General features: G+C 40.4%; 1 protein-coding gene across 1 annotated transcript in view; it reads left to right on the forward strand.

The window, feature by feature from the left end:
* LOC137273215 (kynurenine aminotransferase-like) overlaps nt 1-16,900 on the forward strand; it is a 53,498-nt gene extending 36,598 nt beyond the window's left edge. Inside the window, exons 4-14 of the mRNA XM_067805718.1 lie at nt 3,214-3,265; nt 5,989-6,087; nt 8,040-8,189; nt 8,748-8,834; nt 9,263-9,385; nt 9,808-9,928; nt 10,213-10,379; nt 11,265-11,451; nt 11,591-11,658; nt 11,916-12,002; nt 14,044-16,900. Of these exons, the coding sequence (XP_067661819.1) occupies nt 3,214-3,265; nt 5,989-6,087; nt 8,040-8,189; nt 8,748-8,834; nt 9,263-9,385; nt 9,808-9,928; nt 10,213-10,379; nt 11,265-11,451; nt 11,591-11,658; nt 11,916-12,002; nt 14,044-14,103 (1,201 nt within the window). The 3' untranslated portion in view covers nt 14,104-16,900. The remainder of the gene's footprint in view (nt 1-3,213; nt 3,266-5,988; nt 6,088-8,039; nt 8,190-8,747; nt 8,835-9,262; nt 9,386-9,807; nt 9,929-10,212; nt 10,380-11,264; nt 11,452-11,590; nt 11,659-11,915; nt 12,003-14,043) is intronic.
* Nucleotides 16,901-18,887: the final 1,987 nt, after the last annotated feature.

The following is an 18,887-nucleotide window of genomic DNA, read 5'->3' on the forward strand; positions in this document are numbered from 1 at the left end:
TCTAATATCCGCACATATAAATATACTTACACACTAAATATGAATTTCAATAACACACCATAAATTGCAAGTTAATTTGTTGGTTCAGCAGAGAAATATATCCTATCAATGCATTAGCTTAATGCATTTAATTCTTATATAGCTATACACCGGCATATCTATATATACATAAATATGAGAACAAAACACAAACTGACCTTATATATATAAGCAGAGGTGAAGTCCTCAGCCACTCGGTCCACAAAAAGCCAAACTATTTGCTGAGCAAAGTATTGGACCTCTGACTTGTAACACTCTTATCTTACCACTGCTTGATCAGAAAAAGTTGAACTGTGGGCAACATGACTTACATAATGGAGAGATAGGAAAAAAGGCAGACAATGCAGTGCGCTTGGCATAAGATTGAAGCTGGCTGTTGAAGAGTTAATAGTTATGTAAGTGCTGGGTTGAACCTATTGTCAAAGTATTCTAACTATGCTACTTGTGTTATCTAGCTTGTACATGTACTTGATGCAAGAGAAACAAAATAGATTAAAACACGTTTCTAAAACATTTATACAGAAGTAATAAAATCATCCCGGCCACACATCCATGTTCATTTATGAAAAAATCAGCGAGTTTACCATGTTGGATGATACATGATGTTGTTTCGTATGTAAGTATGTTTATCCAACGAGTGAATTAGACCTGGGATATTTCTTTTGTTGGTTTCAAACATTACGTCATAGAATAATCTTGTGTTTTCACTAAACGTTCTACCTGGAATAAAACCTGTTTGGTTAGCATGTACTAGGGAATCTAGGGTTTTCTTTAGACGGTTAGTGATACAAGTGCTAACAATTTTATAAAGTGCATTCAATAAAGTAATAGGTCTCCAATTTTTCAAAAGTGTTTTATCTCTGTTAGGTTTAGGTATGCAAGTTATTACTCCTCTTTTTAAAGTTATTGACATTTGATTTTTTTCTGAAATATTATTGACAAATCTAAAAATCCATACTTTGAATTCCTTCCAAAAGAATTTATAGAAGTCAACTGGGAATGCATCAATTCTGGGGCTTTTGCTATTTTTCATATTCTTGACTGCATAGGAAATTTTGTTCATGTCTTATTCTTTTTCCAAACTGCTTCTTAATTCATCATTGAGCATAGGGGTTTCAATGTGATCTAGGGCGGTAAAGTATTTTCCTTCTTGTTTATCAGCAGAATAAAGTTTTTTATAGAAGGATTTTACTTCATTCAGTATAGAATCACTGTCAGTCCTCATTGTTGCTTGACCAAAGTTTATTAATAGAATCGTTAGTATAGTTTCTGTTTTCGAAGTGACAAAAATATTTTGTTGGTTTTTCACCCTCCTCATAACAGAGAAAACTATTTCTCTTTGATATTCCTCTCATTTCTTCTTCTTTTATCTGTTCAAGTTCAGTTTTGTGCTTCTTTGAACTGCTTTACATAATTATTTATATGGAAGTAATTTTCCGCTAGCAAGTTGGGCACGGTGTAGTGTATCAAATTACAACATTGCCTTCACAAGTCTTTCTTACTGCATAAAAACCAGGGACTAAACTGAGCCTGAACATATCGCTTCATACTGTAACCTACAATCATTTTTGATACTGTATTGTTGGTTATCAAGAAGAAGATGATAATGTGATGTAATAGCTTAATTTAATACATATCTGTTAGATACTGTTAACAGCCAAATTTTCATGACCATTTAATTTTTGCGAACATTGCTCTAACCACCCAATGAAAAAGGATTAGTTTTGAAATCAATTACATTTGTTTCTAGGTCACTACGCAAATATTTATTTATTTTATAAAACCTGTGTGTCGTGTAAAAACATTCAGTGACTGGAAAATAAGAAGACGCGAAAAGGGTTAGTGACCACTCCCGACAATGAAAAGGCATGGAAATAAGACAGTTTACAGTACTATCATTAGTACAGGCAAGCAAAGATGAAAAACATTATTCTCGACTTCTTAATGAATTACCGACACACTTACACTGCAAAAACTATATCTACAAATAATTTACTTTTATGGAGCAGGAACTGATCTTCCTTCATGTCTGACAGTGCTAATCCATGCCATCCAATGTAAGTGGGGACATGTGTGTATAGGCGCGAAAGTTTGAACAATGCTATTTATGAAAAGTGTGCAGGCGTTGGTGAAATTTTACATGCAAGCAAGACAAGATACAGTTTCAAGTAAAAATACATTTTCCAGTCTTGAAAGGGTCATGAACACCGGGGACGCCCCAAGTTCTGTGTTAGTCCTCAGTTGAAAGGTGTGTATAGATATCCGTGTCCCTGTTTGCTACCTTTAAAACACAGAGAGAGAGAGAGACAGACACACAGACAGACAGACAGACAGAGAGCTCATGAGCCCAACTGACCATAGCCTCACGTACACATGTAGACACACACCTAACATCATCTGTTGAAGAGTATGTATAGGTAGCAATGTCCACAGTTGCTACCTGTAAAACACACGCACACGCACACGCACACACACACGCACACATGCACACACACACACACACACACACACACAGACAGACAGATAGAGTCCTGGGGTAGAATAGGCCTTCAGCAACCCATGCTTGCCATAAAAGCTGACTATGCTTGTCGTAAGAGGCGACTAATGGGATCGCGTGGTCAGGCTTGCTGTCTTGGTTGACACGTCATCGGTTCAGAATTGCGCAGATTGATGCTCATGTTGTTGAGCACTGGATTGTCTGGTCCAGACTCAATTATTTACAGACCGCCGCCATATAGCTGGAATATTGCTGAGCGCAGCGTATAACTCAACTCACTCACTCACTACTCTTACACTCATGTGAACATTTAGTCTACAAGCACACACATTCTCTCTTTCTCTCTCTCTCTTGCCTTCGAGCACACACACCCTCTCTCTCTCTCTCTTACACACACATACACAAACTTAAACACATATATGCTCAACAAAAAAGTTAAGCATTATCTGATAAAATTAAAGTATACTGGACAAATATAGTTAAGGATAAATGTATATTTTGAAATTATGAATAATAATCTGTCTATTCACTGACACACTGTTAAAATATCAATTAAAAATAGCCAATATCCTTAACTTATTTTGTCCAGTATATTATATGGATCACAATGTGAAATGTTAAATACTTTCGTTGTTGAAAAGTGAATCTACTTCCCACTCTTGTAATGTGTCTTCCAGGGTGGAGTTCGGGAAGCTAGCAACAGAATGTAAAGCTCTCAACCTAGGTCAGGTAAGTCCAGTTCCTTCAAGACCTTCATTCCAGGGTATTTTACGTGCAGGACATAGCATGACCCACAGGCATTATCGAAAAGTAAGATTTTGCAGATTTTGCAATTCGCTTTGTCGCACATATTGTCGACGAAATTGACTGTTTGTCCACTGATTTGTGGTAGTTGTCTCGGATAGGTCAAAGTGGCTTTGACTAAGCGATCCTTAAGAGTTTTATTTTTGCGGTAAGCAGCAATATGTGGTGAGGGGAAAGTGTCTTGGCAGATGTCTGAGCCACTTAACAGGTGCCAGCGTTTTCTGACAATGGCATTGTCATGCGACAAAGCGAATTGCAAAATCTGCAAAATATCAAACAACAATGACACTTTCACCAGTTCCGTTACCAAAAAGGCCTTCAAAACACGGAAGCTACATGTGCCAATCCCGTAATGTAGTATACCGCTTCACTTGCAAATGCTGCAAGAAACAATATGTAGGTGAAACCAAAAGATGCTTCAGAATCCAATTAAGAGAACACTATGCTGATATCACGCACAAGCGTGACAAACCTGTCACACTTCACTTCAATTCGGAGCATCATGGCAAAAATGATCTACAATTCCAAATCATAATCCAACTCAAAGACAATCTGGACTCTGAGACAACCTCGAAAAAAAGAAGATCTCTTGAATTATAGTGGATATTTGAGCTCCATACATTCCACCCGGAAGGACTCAATGACAGGATTGTAGGCTGAAATATCCCTTCAGCCTTACCTATTCTTTATTTCTGATGCTATCAATCACAATCCTTATGGACAAACACGGCACCTAGTCCTCAACACAGCAGACACTCACTCGGCCACGTGAAATCACATTGGTAAGTCACCAACGCCCCTGATAACGTATACACAACAAACCCTGATGTCACAATATGACATCACAAACTGCCGACGTCACTATCATCCAACATGGAGAAAACACCATACACTTGTGCAATTTGTCCTACAAAATTTCGCGGAAGGACACCCTCACACGCCATGTAAATAGCGGGCACACAGATGCCAGACATGAGTGCATTATCTGTGCCAAAAACTACAGTCGTAAAGACTACGGCTTGGTGCATATCCACCTCATTCATGCTCCGAGCTTGATGCCATCAACTACTGGCATAGTAATAGTAACATGTTGTCGCATCATTCATTCTTACACACATTTGACTTAACTAAAGTTATTCAGTATTTTTTGACAGATGTGAGATTATATAGTTATCATTTGAAACTTTTACAACATGTTGCCACATCAAGGAACAGGATTATTCATGGCCACTGACTAATGTTCATACAGTGTTCAAAAATAGCGTCTGATCCTGCAGACACACTGACACATATTACCTTCAAGCCCTAGTGTCCGATTGTATGTTTCTCAATGACTTTGACTGAAGTGGGTCATACAGACCTCTGAAACGTACAGGACTATACGTCCTGTTACTTTGAGACATCATTTGTGCTTACTGCAGTGTTACACTAAGGCAGCGTAATAACTGTACTGATATTAGGTGGCTTTAGATTTGTGATGTATATCAGTATATCAGTATTCAATATCTAATGTTGTCATGGTAACTGGACTGTTTTTTAGTGCAAGCTGGAACTATTGTTTATTGCAAGCTGGGACCAGTGCATAAACCATTCTATTGGTAATACATGATAATGAATGTGAGATATGTTAGGATGGTAATACCAATATACAGGTCTGGATCCAGGTTTTCATTTCAATATACAGGTCTGGATCCAGGTTTTCATTTCAATATACAGGTCTGGATCCAGGTTTTCATTTCAATATACAGGTCTGGATCCAGGTTTTCATTTCAATATACAGGTCTGGTTCCAGGTTTTTAATGCCAATATGCAGGTCTGGATACTGGTCTTCAATCCAATATTCACATCTGGCTTGATGTTTACAGGCCCAAATGCAGAAAAAGATCCAGGCCTTCATGCCAGTATGTAGGTCTGGATCCATGTTTTTAGTCCAAAATTCAGCTCTCGCTCTAGGTTTACAGGCCCATATGTAGGTCTTGATCCAGGTCTTCAGGCCAATATGCAGATCCAGATCCAGGTCTTCAGGGCAGTATGTAGACCTGGATGTAGGTCTTCAGGTTGATATGCAGACCTGGGCCTAGATTTTTTAAGCTCTCTTAGCACTAAGATAGTCGAAGTTAGTGTTAACGCATGGCACTTACGAGAGCTTTGAAAATCTAGGCCCTGGACGTCAGCCGATATGCAGGTCAGGTTCCAGGTCTTCTGGTCAGTAAGCAGACCTGGATCTAGGTTTTCAGGCCAGTATGCTGGTCCATATCAAGGTTATCAGGTCTGGATACAATATGCAGGTCGAGATTGTGATCAACAGGCCAGCAGCAACTCTGGATCCCAGTATGCTGGTCCCAATCAAGGTTATAAGGTCTGGATACAATATGCAGGTCTAGATTGTGATCTACAGGCCAGCAGCAGGTCTAGCTCCAACTCTGGATCCCAGTATGTAAGTCTAGCTCTTGTCCTAAAGGCCAGTGGGCAAGCTTAGCTTTAAATAGAGATATAGATTCATGTCTATAGTCTGACATAGAGGTCAAACTCCATCCCTAAGGGCCTGTCACATAAAGCGAACAAGCTATAATGTATCTCAGTAATGCCATCAGTTTGATTGCGTTCAATATCTGCATTGATGGGCATGTGCCTGATGATTTCTGCAGGGGTTCCCAGACTTCAAGCCTCCTGAGTATGTCCTGGAAGCACTGGAGACTTGTGCCCGCAGTGACAACTTCTCTCTCAGCCAGTACACCCGCAGCTTCGTGAGTATCTTCTGCTCCCAGTACTCAATTGTTTCTATGGCTGAGTTAATCTATAATACCTGGTGATACTGGAACACACATCCCTTCCATTGTTGATGTTCTTTAACAGTTGGGGCTGTGGGGTAGCCTAGTGGTTAAAGTGTTGGCTCGTCATACTGAAAATCCAGGTTGACTGCCCACATGGGTACATAGTGTAAAGCCCATTTCTGGTGTCCCTTGCTTTGATAGCGAAAGGGATAGCCATTTGTTTGAGAAGCATATGCACAAGTACTGACAAAGTTATTGACTTATTTACCTGTGTTGTGTTGTTTCCATTCTTTCTCTCACACCTGGGTTGTCCCTTTCTTTGCACACCTCCCTCGTAACAAATAGTGAACTGTGTCAATATTTCAATGATAGTTTGTTTAACAACTTTTTCTTTTTAATTTTAGGGCATAAATTCTTGCAAAAGTCAACAGAATTAGTCTTATGTTTTGATTGTGATGCGTTTCATTGAGTATTTTATGGTTTTTAGTTTTCAAGTTAGACTGCAATTTATATCTGTCTGTTTTGAGACAAAGGGACTGACCAACACTACAACAAAACAACACCAGCAAAGAAAGGCATGTTGTAAATGCTGCTATGGGTTCAAGATGGGTAACATTTACTGGAAGTCTCATTGGCCTATAGTGCAGTGGCCTCGATTGTGGTTGTTGGTGATCTATGGCTTCAGTTGTTGGTGGTGGTGATCTATGGCTTCAGTTGTTGGTGGTGGTGATATATGGCTTCAGTTGTGGTTGTTGGTGATCTATGGCTTCAGTTGTTGTTGTTGGTGATCTATGGCCTCAGTTGTTGTTGGTGGTGATCTATTACTTCAGTTGTTGTTGGTGGTGATCTATGGCCTCAGTTGTGGTTGGTGGTGATCTATGGCCTCAGTTGTTGTTGTTGGTGATCTATTACTTCAGTTGTTGTTGGTGGTGATCTATGGCCTCAGTTGTGGTTGTTGGTGATCTATGGCCTCAGTTGTTGTTGTTGGTGATCTATGGCTTCAGTTGTAGTTGTTAATGATCTATGGCTTCAGTTGTGGTTGTTGGTGATCTATGGCCTCAGTTGTTGTTGTTGGTGATCTATGGCTTCAGTTGTAGTTGTTGGTGATCTATGGCTTCAGTTGTGGTTGTTGGTGATCTATGGCCTCAGTTGTTGGTGGTGGTGATCTATGGCTTCAGTTGTGGTTGTTGGTGATCTATGGCTTCAGTTGTGGTTGGTGGTAATCTGTGGCCTCAGTTGTTGTTGGTGATCTATGGCCTCAGTTGTGGTTGTTGGTGATCTGTTACTTCAGTTGTGGTTGTTGGTGATCTATGGCCTCAGTTGTGGTTGTTGGTGATTTATGGCTTCAGTTGTGGTTGTTGGTGATCTGTTACTTCAGTTGTGGTTGTTGGTGATCTGTTACTTCAGTTGTTGGTGGTGCTGATCTATGGCCTCAGTTGTGGTTGTTGGTGATCTATGGCCTCAGTTGTTGTTGTTGGTGATCTATGGCTTCAGTTGTGGTTGTTGGTGATCTATGGCTTCAGTTGTTGGTGGTGTTGATCTGTTGCCTCAGTTGTGCTTGTTGGTGATCTATGGCCTCAGTTGTGGTTGGTGGTAATCTATGGCCTCAGTTGTTGTTGGTGATCTATGGTCTCAGTTGTGGTTGTTGGTGATCTATTACTTCAGTTGTTGTTGGTGGTGATCTATGGCCTCAGTTGTGGTTGGTGGTAATCTATGGCCTCAGTTGTTGTTGGTGATCTATGGTCTCAGTTGTGGTTGTTGGTGATCTATTACTTCAGTTGTTGTTGGTGGTGATCTATGGCTTCAGTTGTGGTTGTTGGTGATCTAAGGCCCAAATAATATTTTATATTGTCCTGTAAGTAAATCAAAAGATTTATTACAAGCACATAATCTGACTTGCACAGTATGCTTTATTGTTTCTTCAGGGTCACCCTCGACTGGTGAATGCCTTGGCTAAGATCAACTCACCACTGATTGGACAAAACATTGACCCAATGACCCAGGTGCTGGTGTCTGTTGGAGCATACGGAGCGCTGTTCAGTGCGATACAGGGAATGATTAATCCTGGAGATGAGGTGTGTGATTTGATTAGAAATTTGTAGTGGGTGAACAATTTTGATAGAGACATTATGTGTAATGTTCATGCTATTGGCCCCTGCTTGACCTTGACTAAGGACCTTGACCATTCTCGGGTTGCAAGTGTGGATCATTGCCCTTTTCAACTATGTGATTGCTGGTAGAAGTCACGCGATCTGGCTGGCTATCGACAAATATCAATGATTGTTAACTTAATATCAATTAAATATCAATAAATGTCAGAGAAGTAACTTTGAGCAAATGAAAGGAATCAAGTAGTTCACACATTTCATATGTAGGATCTTGCAGATTGGTCCATGCAGACTGACAGTTTCATACTGATAATGATGTACACTCTCCCCACCCCCCCACCAAATATGTATAATCCCTGTCCATGTTTAGTGTTTATGGTGTTATGCAGGATGAATGCCTCACCAATTATTTAGAATATTAATAAACTGGTGAAAAAATGGTTCTAGTTTATCAGTTCTGTTTAAAATCTTCTTAAATCCTGCTCACACGTGGAAGAATGCTTTGATATGTTATGTACAACACAGGTCATCATCATCGAACCATTCTTTGACTGCTATGAGCCAATGGTGCGAGTGGCTGGAGGTACACCAAGATTTGTGCCCCTTCGACCGGTAAGTTTTGGAAATGTTTTGGATTTTAATGACCTTGCTTCATGTGTAATACCATATTTGTGTAGTTATTTTCAAAATGTTCAAAGCCCTAGAAAATTCTTAAGGCCTTTGTTAGCACATTGGCTACGATCAAAGTTAAGAATTCTTAGGGCAACGAATGTATTCATTGGTTTAGAAGTAATAATACACTCTTTGACAGAAATGCTTTGACTAAATGTTTGGTCTGGTTGACTTGAGTTGCTAGAAATAGGATGGAAGTAACCAGAAAATGGTATTCCCCAGATGTGGCCCAGATGGGTCTCCATTTGCGGGATCTTCATAGGTTACTGTACTTTATTATGCAATATAACAATTACAGACGTAATGAAGTCAATACGTGTTTGTATGGACCTGCGTTATTGACAGAGGATGATTGTATATGATTGTAGAGAAGTTCTGGCGAGGCCTCATCCAGTGGGGACTTCACTCTGGACCCCAAGGAACTGGAGAGTCAGTTCAACGAGAAGACAAAAATCATCATTGTCAATACACCAAACAACCCACTGGGAAAGGTGAGGTGTTTGCCATGACAACAGATGTTTACTTTCTTAAGTTTATAAGATGACTATATTATTATTATATAGTGCAGATAACCACACAGCTATGTTTTCTCTCTATCTCTTGATCAATCTATGTCGATCAGCAAATAGGTGCACCAAGTTATTATGGCTTTCCCATCCTTACGAGGTCTTGAAGTGTGCTGTAAATTGCTGTTGCCCAGGTACCGCCATATGGGACTTTGGTCCTTTTCTTTATCTGGTCCTAAATTTGAAAAACTGTGTAGGACCAGATTATTCAATGTACACACCATGACAGTGAGTCAAGTTGATGATGGGGTCAGCGATGTGTAGCAGAATCTATGTTGTGGGTGAAGTGTATGAGTGGATGGATGGATGACAGAAGTAGATCAGTGTGATCTTTTTTCAATATACAGGTGTTTCTACGGGAAGAGCTAGAGGTGATTGCAGCCCTGTGTAAGAAGTACGATGTGGTCTGCCTGGCGGACGAAGTGTACGAGTGGATGACCTACCCAGGACATCAGCACACAAAAATAGGTCAGTCTGGCCCACATATCAGATCTCTGTCCAGACACAATATGGTTATATCTTTGTTTGTTGTTTAACAACTCAATTAGCAATGTTTCAGCTGTATCACGGCAGCCTGTAAACACCCAAGTTTGGACCAGACATGCAGTGATCAACAGCATGAGCCTACTGGAATATATGTTCTAAAATATGGCTGATAGTCATTCCTCTTCCAATCCTTATTGAAGCAGTTTTGGTTTGGATGTTACTTAGATATTTTCACACAATAGCTGATTATCTCCCCTGTTTTGCAGCCTCCCTCCCAGGTATGTGGGAGCGCACTTTGACAATCGGCAGTGCAGGGAAGACATTCAGTGCTACAGGTTGGAAGCTCGGGTGGACAATTGGACCTGAACATCTGATGTTCAATTCCATGACGATGCACGTCAACTGTAACTATACCTGCCCCACTATACTGCAGGTGAGTGTTGACACAACCTTCTCTGTTCTGTACACACCTGCCCCACTATACTGCAGGTGAGTGTAGACACAACCCTCCCTGTTCTGTATACACCTGCCCCAATATACTGCTGTTTGAGTGCAGACACAACTCTCCCATTTCCATATACACATGCCTGACTCTACTGCAGGTGATGGTATGGCAACCTTAGTATGTTTCTAGGTGTCACAGCATTACACCTCAGCTTCCATGATTCACCCAAGTGGTACTTGTCTGAGACCTGTGTCACACGGGGTACAGTCAGGCACCGCTGTGTCATTTGCCTTGATTCTCCCCATCAAGATAACATGGGGTACAGTCAGCCACCGCTGTATCGAACTCTGACTCAGTGTCTCAGTTGACTTGAAGTAACATCTCGCTCTTGGCAAAATCGTTCATAATTTGTTGTTATTCAAGCTCTTTAGTTCGATACTGATATGCCTTGATGTTTCAGATGTCTCTCAATATCATTTCATGGACCCAATGAGCAAAATTTCCCTTTTCACTTGATATTTGCAAGGAAACTCAATGTTCACGTACCTATCATAGACAAGTATCCTTCTGAATTGAGGTTGTTTCCTCACGTTTACACATGGTAGTGTTAACTAATGAGGGCTAACTGGCTAACGGAGTTAAATTTGTCACTTGTTTGTTATTTAATTTGAATTAATTAAGACGGAATTAATTAGGAAGTATTCACTGTACAACGAAACACTACTAAAATAATGGATTATAGTGATATGTGATGATAATCCCTGGTCGTATGTCTTGAAGTTCGGATATTTCAATATTTTTTTCTTAGTCCCATAAATATCGAGACAATGGTGGTTGACTGTAAATGCCAAATATTCTTTTTCATGCACCAAGGAAGCTGTTGCGATCGCGTTTGAAAAGGAGTTATCTCGTCTGGAGTCACCTGACTGTTACTTCCGGGCACTGCCAGCAGAGTTGTTGCCGAAGCGGGACATGCTGGTGAAGACACTGAAGGATCTGGGCATGACACCTATCGTACCTGAGGGGGGATACTTCATCATGACAGACGTCTCCAAGTTCTGTGAGTAGTGGCCGTCTGAGTCGGATGTTGATGCAGGAACAATGTACGGCTGGGATAAAATGTCAGTATATAGAGACAGAAGACACTTTAAGGTGGTATGAAACTGCCTTATAACTCACTCACTCACTCTGTTTTACAGCTGTTCCAGATGATGGCAGCGGGGACCCGAAAGATTTCCAGTTTGTACGATGGATGACACGGGAGAAGGTGATTGTATTCCAGTGATGTTTGTTGAAGTACTTTAGCAGTGAAGTGTTCTTTTAACAATGACAGGAATAACTATATATATGTATTTGTTTGCTTGACTCACACTAGTAGTAAGATTAATACTGTCTGTCAAGTGACAGTTATTTAACTAAAGACGACCACTGCAGCTTTTAAAAATTTGCATATGTGCAGTCGGTTATGCTTGAACTAGTGTTTTCATTCTTGTTCATTTTGACATTTGACCTTTTTGTTCCCAGAAATTGGCAGCCATTCCACCTTCCGCATTCTATAGTAAAGAGCACAAATTCATGGCTGAGAACTATATCCGGTTCTGCTTCATTAAGGTGTGTGGCTCTTTACCAGTATGTACAGTCCGTTTGCTCAAAAGTGTGCAGATGAATTGCAGCAACTCGAAAACTACTAAACTTAGAATACTCAGTGAAATGCTGATCATAATCAAAGTAACAGACAAAGTCTGTGAGATTTTTGCAGAAAGAGGGCCTTAAGAATAAAAAATTGTTAAACAAACTATCACTAAAACATTGACACAGTTCACCATTTGTTACGAAAGAAGAGTGCAGAGAAAAGGACAGCCAGGTGTGCAAGAAATGATACAGCACAGCGCATATTAATGAAGCAAGGACTTTATCGGCATTTATGCGCATGCTTCTCAAACACCTGGCTTTCCTTTCCTTTGAACTCCTTCCTTGTAACTAAAAGTGGAAAGTGTCAAACATTCTAATGGTAGTTTGTTAAACAACTTTTTAATTTTTAGAACATTAATGCTTCAAAATCATTTGGTCTGATGTTTTCATTCTGATAAGTGTTTCTTTGAGCATTTTGTGTTTATTAGTTTTCAAGATTACATTTCATCAATCTGCTTTAGAGCTAAACAGATTGTACAACGTTACAAGATTAACATTGTACATAGTTCATTTGTGTGACAGTGATGGTGGACTGTCTGTGAGGCATGACAGTGATAGTGGACTGACTGTATCCAGACAGTGATGGTGGACTGTCTGTGAGGCATTACAGTGATGGTGGACTGATTGTGAGGCTTGACAGTGATGGTTTAGTGACTGTGAGGCATGACAGTGATGATGGACTGTCTGTGAGGCATGACAGTGATGGTGGACTGATTGTGAGGCTTGACAGTGATGGTTTAGTGACTGTGAGGCATGACAGTGATGATGGACTGTCTGTGAGGCATGGCAGTGATGGTGGACTAACTGTGAGGCATGACAGTAGTGGTGGACTGACTGTGGCCTGGCAGTGATAGCGGACTGACTGTGGCCTAGCAGTGATGGTGGACTGACTGTAAGGCATGACAGTGATGGTGGACTGACTGTGGCCTGGCAGTGATGGTGGACTGATTGTGAGGCATGACAGTGATGGTGGACTGACTGTGAGGCATGACAGTGATGGTGGACTGACTGTGGCCTAGCAGTGATGGTGGACTGACTGTGAGGCATGACAGTGATGGTGGACTGACTGTGAGGCATGACGGTGATGGTAGACTAACTGTGAGGCATGACAGTAATGGTGGACTGACCGTGGCCTAGCAGTGATGGTGGACTAACTGTGGCATGATCAGTGATTATGGACTGACTGTGAGGCTTGACGTGATGTTGGACTGACTGTGACCTAGCAGTGATGGTGGACTGTCTGTGAGGCATGACAGTGATGGTGGACTGACTGTGGCCTAGCAGTGATGGTGGACTAACTGTGAGGCATGACAGTGATGGTGGACTGACTGTGGCCTGGCAGTGAAGGTGGACTGACTGTGGCCTGGCAGTGATGGTGGACTGACTGTGGCATGATGGTAATGGTGGACTGACTGTGGCCTAGCAGTGATGGTGGACTAACTGTGAGGCATGACAGTAGTGGTGGACTGACTGTGGCCTGGCAGTGAAGGTGGACTGACTGTGGCCTAGCAGTGATGGTGGACTAACTGTGAGGCATGACAGTAGTGGTGGACTGACTGTGGCCTGGCAGTGAAGGTGGACTGACTGTGGCCTAGCAGTGATGGTGGACTGACTGTGGCATGATGGTAATGGTGGACTGACTGTGGCCTAGCAGTGATGGTGGACTGACTGTGAGGCATGACGGTGATGGTGAACTGTCTGTGAGGCATGACAGTGATTATGGACTGACTGTGAGGCATGACGGTGATGGTGGACTGACTGTGGCCGAGCAGTGATGGTGGACTGACTGTGAGGCATGACAGTGATGGTGGACTGACTGCGGCCTAGCAGTAATGGTGGGCTGACTGTGAGGCATGACAGTAATGGTGAATTGACTGTGAGGCATGACGGTGATGGTGGACTGTTTGTAAGGCTTGCCAGTGATTGTGGTCTGACATTGGGGCTTGACTGTGTGTTTCAGGAGGACAGCACTCTGGAGAAGGCAGCCAAGATCCTCCAGGAGTGGAAGGCATCACTATAATGTCCCCCTCCCTCTACACCCCATCCACAGCCTGTACCATACGTCCCAGCTGCGGCCACCTCCAGGAACCTAATACCTGCTTTCTCACAGGATCTTGTAGAATGGCCTGTCGAGATGATGTCAGGGCTTACGTTACTTCACATCAATGAGATGGTCACCACTATGTTTCTGTTGTCAGTACTACTCATTACGTCAGTACTGATGTATACTTCAATAATACTCATTACTGCTTTATGCTTCAATACTACTGAGGTCCTTGGGAGATAAGTGTATCTTCTGATAGTGGGGTAAGAGTAACAGTCACGTCTACACTTTTTGCCATCTCCAGGGAAGTGCATTTCATTGTTGTAATGAGATATAGGACAGTGCTAGGACCTGACAAGTCTACAGCTAGACAGTAACCTCTGTTACTGTACCTGTTCGTAACAAGCCTACAGGTAAGAGTGGGTGGTGTTGACTCCGTGCAGACTAGGAGGGGGATGGCACCTGTAACTGTCTCCATGGCAACTATGTGATCTTCACTCCAACTAGTCGAGAAGAGTGTTCCACAGACTGTCCATGTGATATTGTTTGTAAGGCAATATGGAGGAACGGTGTCAGGAATTATTATACAGTATCCTTTAAATTCTTTCTCAATCTTAGTTTACTTTGAAATCATTTTAATACTTTTATAATTATTTTTGTGTTTTGTTACTGGGATTTGTTTGATGTTTGAAGATATTTATTAGAAGTCATGGTTTTATTTTGCAACATATGTCATATTTGGGATTTCACTTTCTTAGTAAAGTACAAATTCTAGTACTTTTTTTCCGGTTGAGTCCCATCCGGGATTTGAACCCGCACCCTCAGAGTCAGGCACTAGATTTGACCACTTTCTAAATGGCATCGTGTAATCATGGTTTTGTTTTGATTTTCTGAAGACTTACTGAAAATAACTAAATGAAAATATCATGCTATGTTGCTATAATATAGCAATAGATATATTTTTATGATGAGCATGTTTGTGTGCATGTATGAGATCATTGTTTTGCATGATATTGATACAAGCTCAAAATAATACCATGTTATTGCATTTATTTCCTTTCAACCAGTGTCAGCAAAAGATTAATAAACAAAATACCAAATCAAATCATCTCAAAATGTTTGAGCTGATGTATTTTCAGGAATTTTTAAGTGGATTTTATCCCATATGTAACACTAACTTTTGACTGGTATCATTACAATAGGTTGCTGTTTGGTGGCCTAGTGGTTAAAGCGTGTGCCCAATTTTCTGAGTCCTGGATTCAATTCCAAACATGGGAACAGTATGTGAAGCCCAGTCCTCTTGTCCCAGATGGGATGCTATTGGCTTGTTGCTGAAAGTCACGTAACTAGATTCAGACTGATATTGACAGGGACATATCTTGAAGCTAATTTTGTGGGAATAAGCAGAATACAATACCTATGCTGTTTTACATTTGCACTAACCAGCTTCTTAACCAGCATCTAAGTAGTCACTGTACTGTTGCAAATTATTCACAAAAGTCATGACTGTGGAAAGGGTATATATTTGTTATTGACTACATTTGTATTTGAATTAAAGTTTATTCACTACTGCCCAACAAAATTGTAATAAGCAACTCATTTGGCTATTTCCTAAACACTGAGAGCATTTATTGGGGCAAATATTGTAGGTCCTCTGTCACTGCTTCATTCTTTTGATCGAACTTAAATGGATTTGGGGTGGTCTGTCTGTGGCATGACTGATTGTACATTGTCAGTGGTAACAGTTGTGGCTCATGCTTTCAATCTCTGGCCAGGAATTGTCTTTTCACAAGCTGGAATTATACAGAAGGAATATTGGTGATTGCAGCATCTCACTGTGTTTACCTGCCTATATAGAACTATATTACCTCGGTGGATGGCCAGAGACAGTATTCATATTATTATTCTGACATGTGGATAATGTCTCATGTTTAAGTTTCCAAGTTCATGTATAAATATACAAAATTAACTGCTCTTGCCATATCAATAACTCAACTCAGTATTGCTGATCTCATTGGCTGGGTATAAACAGGGTCATGTTTAATCAGGATGTGACACAGTGTCATATGATTCCAGGAAAGTTTTCAGGTTTGAGGAGACTTAAAAACGTTGCATATTCAGAACAATGTGATCTAATATCAGCATGATGGTGTAACAGATCTAAACACAACAGGATTGAGGGGCCACGTATACAAAGATATCAAACAAGCACAGTTCAGTTATATCTGGAATGAACCCGTATATACCTGCTTTTACTTATATTGTATGGCACAGCTTTGGATAAACCGCTTGTGTTCTGGTGTGACTGGGTATTTCATTCCAGTTTGGCACTTTTATCGTGTTAATAGTTGTTCATTTTTTTTTTAAACAAAACAATGTCCTGTGGTTATGACCTGGTAATAAACGTGTTCTTAAACTGTAAATCCTATTTTACTCATCCTTATAAAGTAACGATGATAACTTGCTTCATGACTGTGTTAGGACCTACACTGAAACATTGCACTCATATTATATAATATTATATTATAAGTATACATTATTGTTTGATATTCTACGTGTTTGGGTGACCCTTCAGTAATGGTGATGAGTATAATTGGGATTGCTGGCTTGTGTGGTCCGGATTTGAATATTTGCAGACAACATCATATAGATGAAACATTGCTGAGTGCAATGTTATGCAAGAATCAAATGATATCCAAGGGTTTTGAGTTGACCTTTATTGTACCGCCAGCAGTGAGAGTTATGCTTTGTATTAAATCCATATACAAATCAGTGCACTTTGTTTGTGTTTACTGTGCATTTATCATCTTCATGATCTAATGGGGCAGTGGGGTAGCCCAGTGGTAACAGCATTCATCATGCTGAAGGCCCAGTTCGAATCCCCTCATGGGTACAAGACCCTTGAAGGTACAGGGTAGAATAGTCCTTCAGCAACCATGCTTGCCATAAAGAGCAACTGCTTGTCGTAAGAGGCGACTAACAGGATCGGGTGGTCAGACTTGCTGTCTTGGTTCGCACTTGTCATCAGTTCCCAATTGCACAGATCAATGCTCATGCTGTTGATCACTGGATCAGGCTTGATGATTTACAGAAGAATGAGGACTATGATTTATGGATATACAACTTCTTTTATTCAGTTAGTGCGACGTTTCGGCATAGATACTTTTGTTGATGTTAAGCAAATGGTACAGGGTAATAAATTTGTGAAGGAATATATACATGAATTGTTGTTACAATGAATGAGAAGTTGAGTTGTTTATACAATTAATTTGGTTGATGTACACAAATTGATGGCAAGCCAGAAGTAAGGAGTATGGTATAGGAGATTGGAAGCCAGTAGAGTGTTGTTATACCAAAGTGACATTTAATTCTGAATAACTGATCATTTGACAATGAAATGCTGAACAGGTTGGAGTCTTAATCGTTTGATATATCCTGTTTAATATGGTAACTGAGATTCATATATGGTGACCTGGGTTCAATACCCACATGGGGACAATATGTGAGGCCCATTTCTGGTGTCCCTGCCATGATATTGCTGGAATATTGCTCAAGGTGACGTAAAACTGAACTCACTCACTCACTCATTCTCTTACTCACCCACCCACATACCCACCCACCCACTCACTCACTCACCCACATACCCACCCACCCACTCACTCACTCACTTGCCCACATACCCAACCATTCACTCACTCACTCACTCACTGTCTTGACTAACTGTGAAACTGTACAGGGCTCATTACATTGTCCAGTAGGTGCTTTGATCTTGTAAAACCCTATTTTACATCATTATTATTACTATTATACTATTATACATTTTTTCTGTATAATGTATTATCAATGCCTACATGCATCACTACAATAGTTCAATAATTTTGAAATTAAACCCCATTTTACCTAACGAATAATTGTGCATCATGTATGAAAATAAACGATATCGTGTGCTGTCAAACAGTCTGGTGCAACACATCTCCAACACTAACATGGTGATGAAGATGTTCTTCATCCTTCTGAAGTAAAGATCAGAAATCAGTTGTCTTGAGTCTTAATCTTAATACCTTAAATTTGGGAATGGTGGATTTACAGGTCTTGCTGGTCTTCAGGAATTTCAATCCAAAAATATAGGAATTTGCAGATCATGTCAGAAAACCTACTTATTATTCACTCAAATAAAACCAGCATCACTATCAGCATTAAAAGTTTCTTATAATTTCTTTTTCAGTTCAGTCTGTCAAATATTTGCCACGTTTTATGGAATAGAAGTCATCCTGCAATGTTACTAGTTGTAAAAACTCTTCCAGGCACAAGTAGTCTAACTGTTTAAGCAGAAGCTAATTCACTTTTGTATTTGCCAACCTAGAAATCTGTGATTGTGTTAAAATTAGAAGATATAGCTACTCTGTTTTCAGTTTTGCAATCCTTTATCATTGATTTGAGACTGCTAAAATAATCTAAGAGCCAATCTAGACCCAGTATGGCAGAATACTGCTGCTTTTGTGCTGCTGACAAATGTTCCTGCATCAATGTTTTTCTAATGTGATTGGAGTAAAAAATGTCTTCTTCAAACCATTTGCTTTTCACTTCAAAAACAGCAATTTATGCTGAGGTAGAAATCACTGATGTCCAGTATGTGTGTTTTCAAACAAAGGATCATTAAGTTCATTGTATTCATATACAGTGAACTGGTTACTTTAATTAGCGGTCATTAAACTGCCATTTAAGTATGGATATGATGCGTTCTCAGACAATCAGTATGA

Source organism: Haliotis asinina, chromosome 2, assembly GCF_037392515.1.
Source record: "Haliotis asinina isolate JCU_RB_2024 chromosome 2, JCU_Hal_asi_v2, whole genome shotgun sequence".
Lineage (NCBI taxonomy): Eukaryota > Metazoa > Mollusca > Gastropoda > Lepetellida > Haliotidae > Haliotis > Haliotis asinina.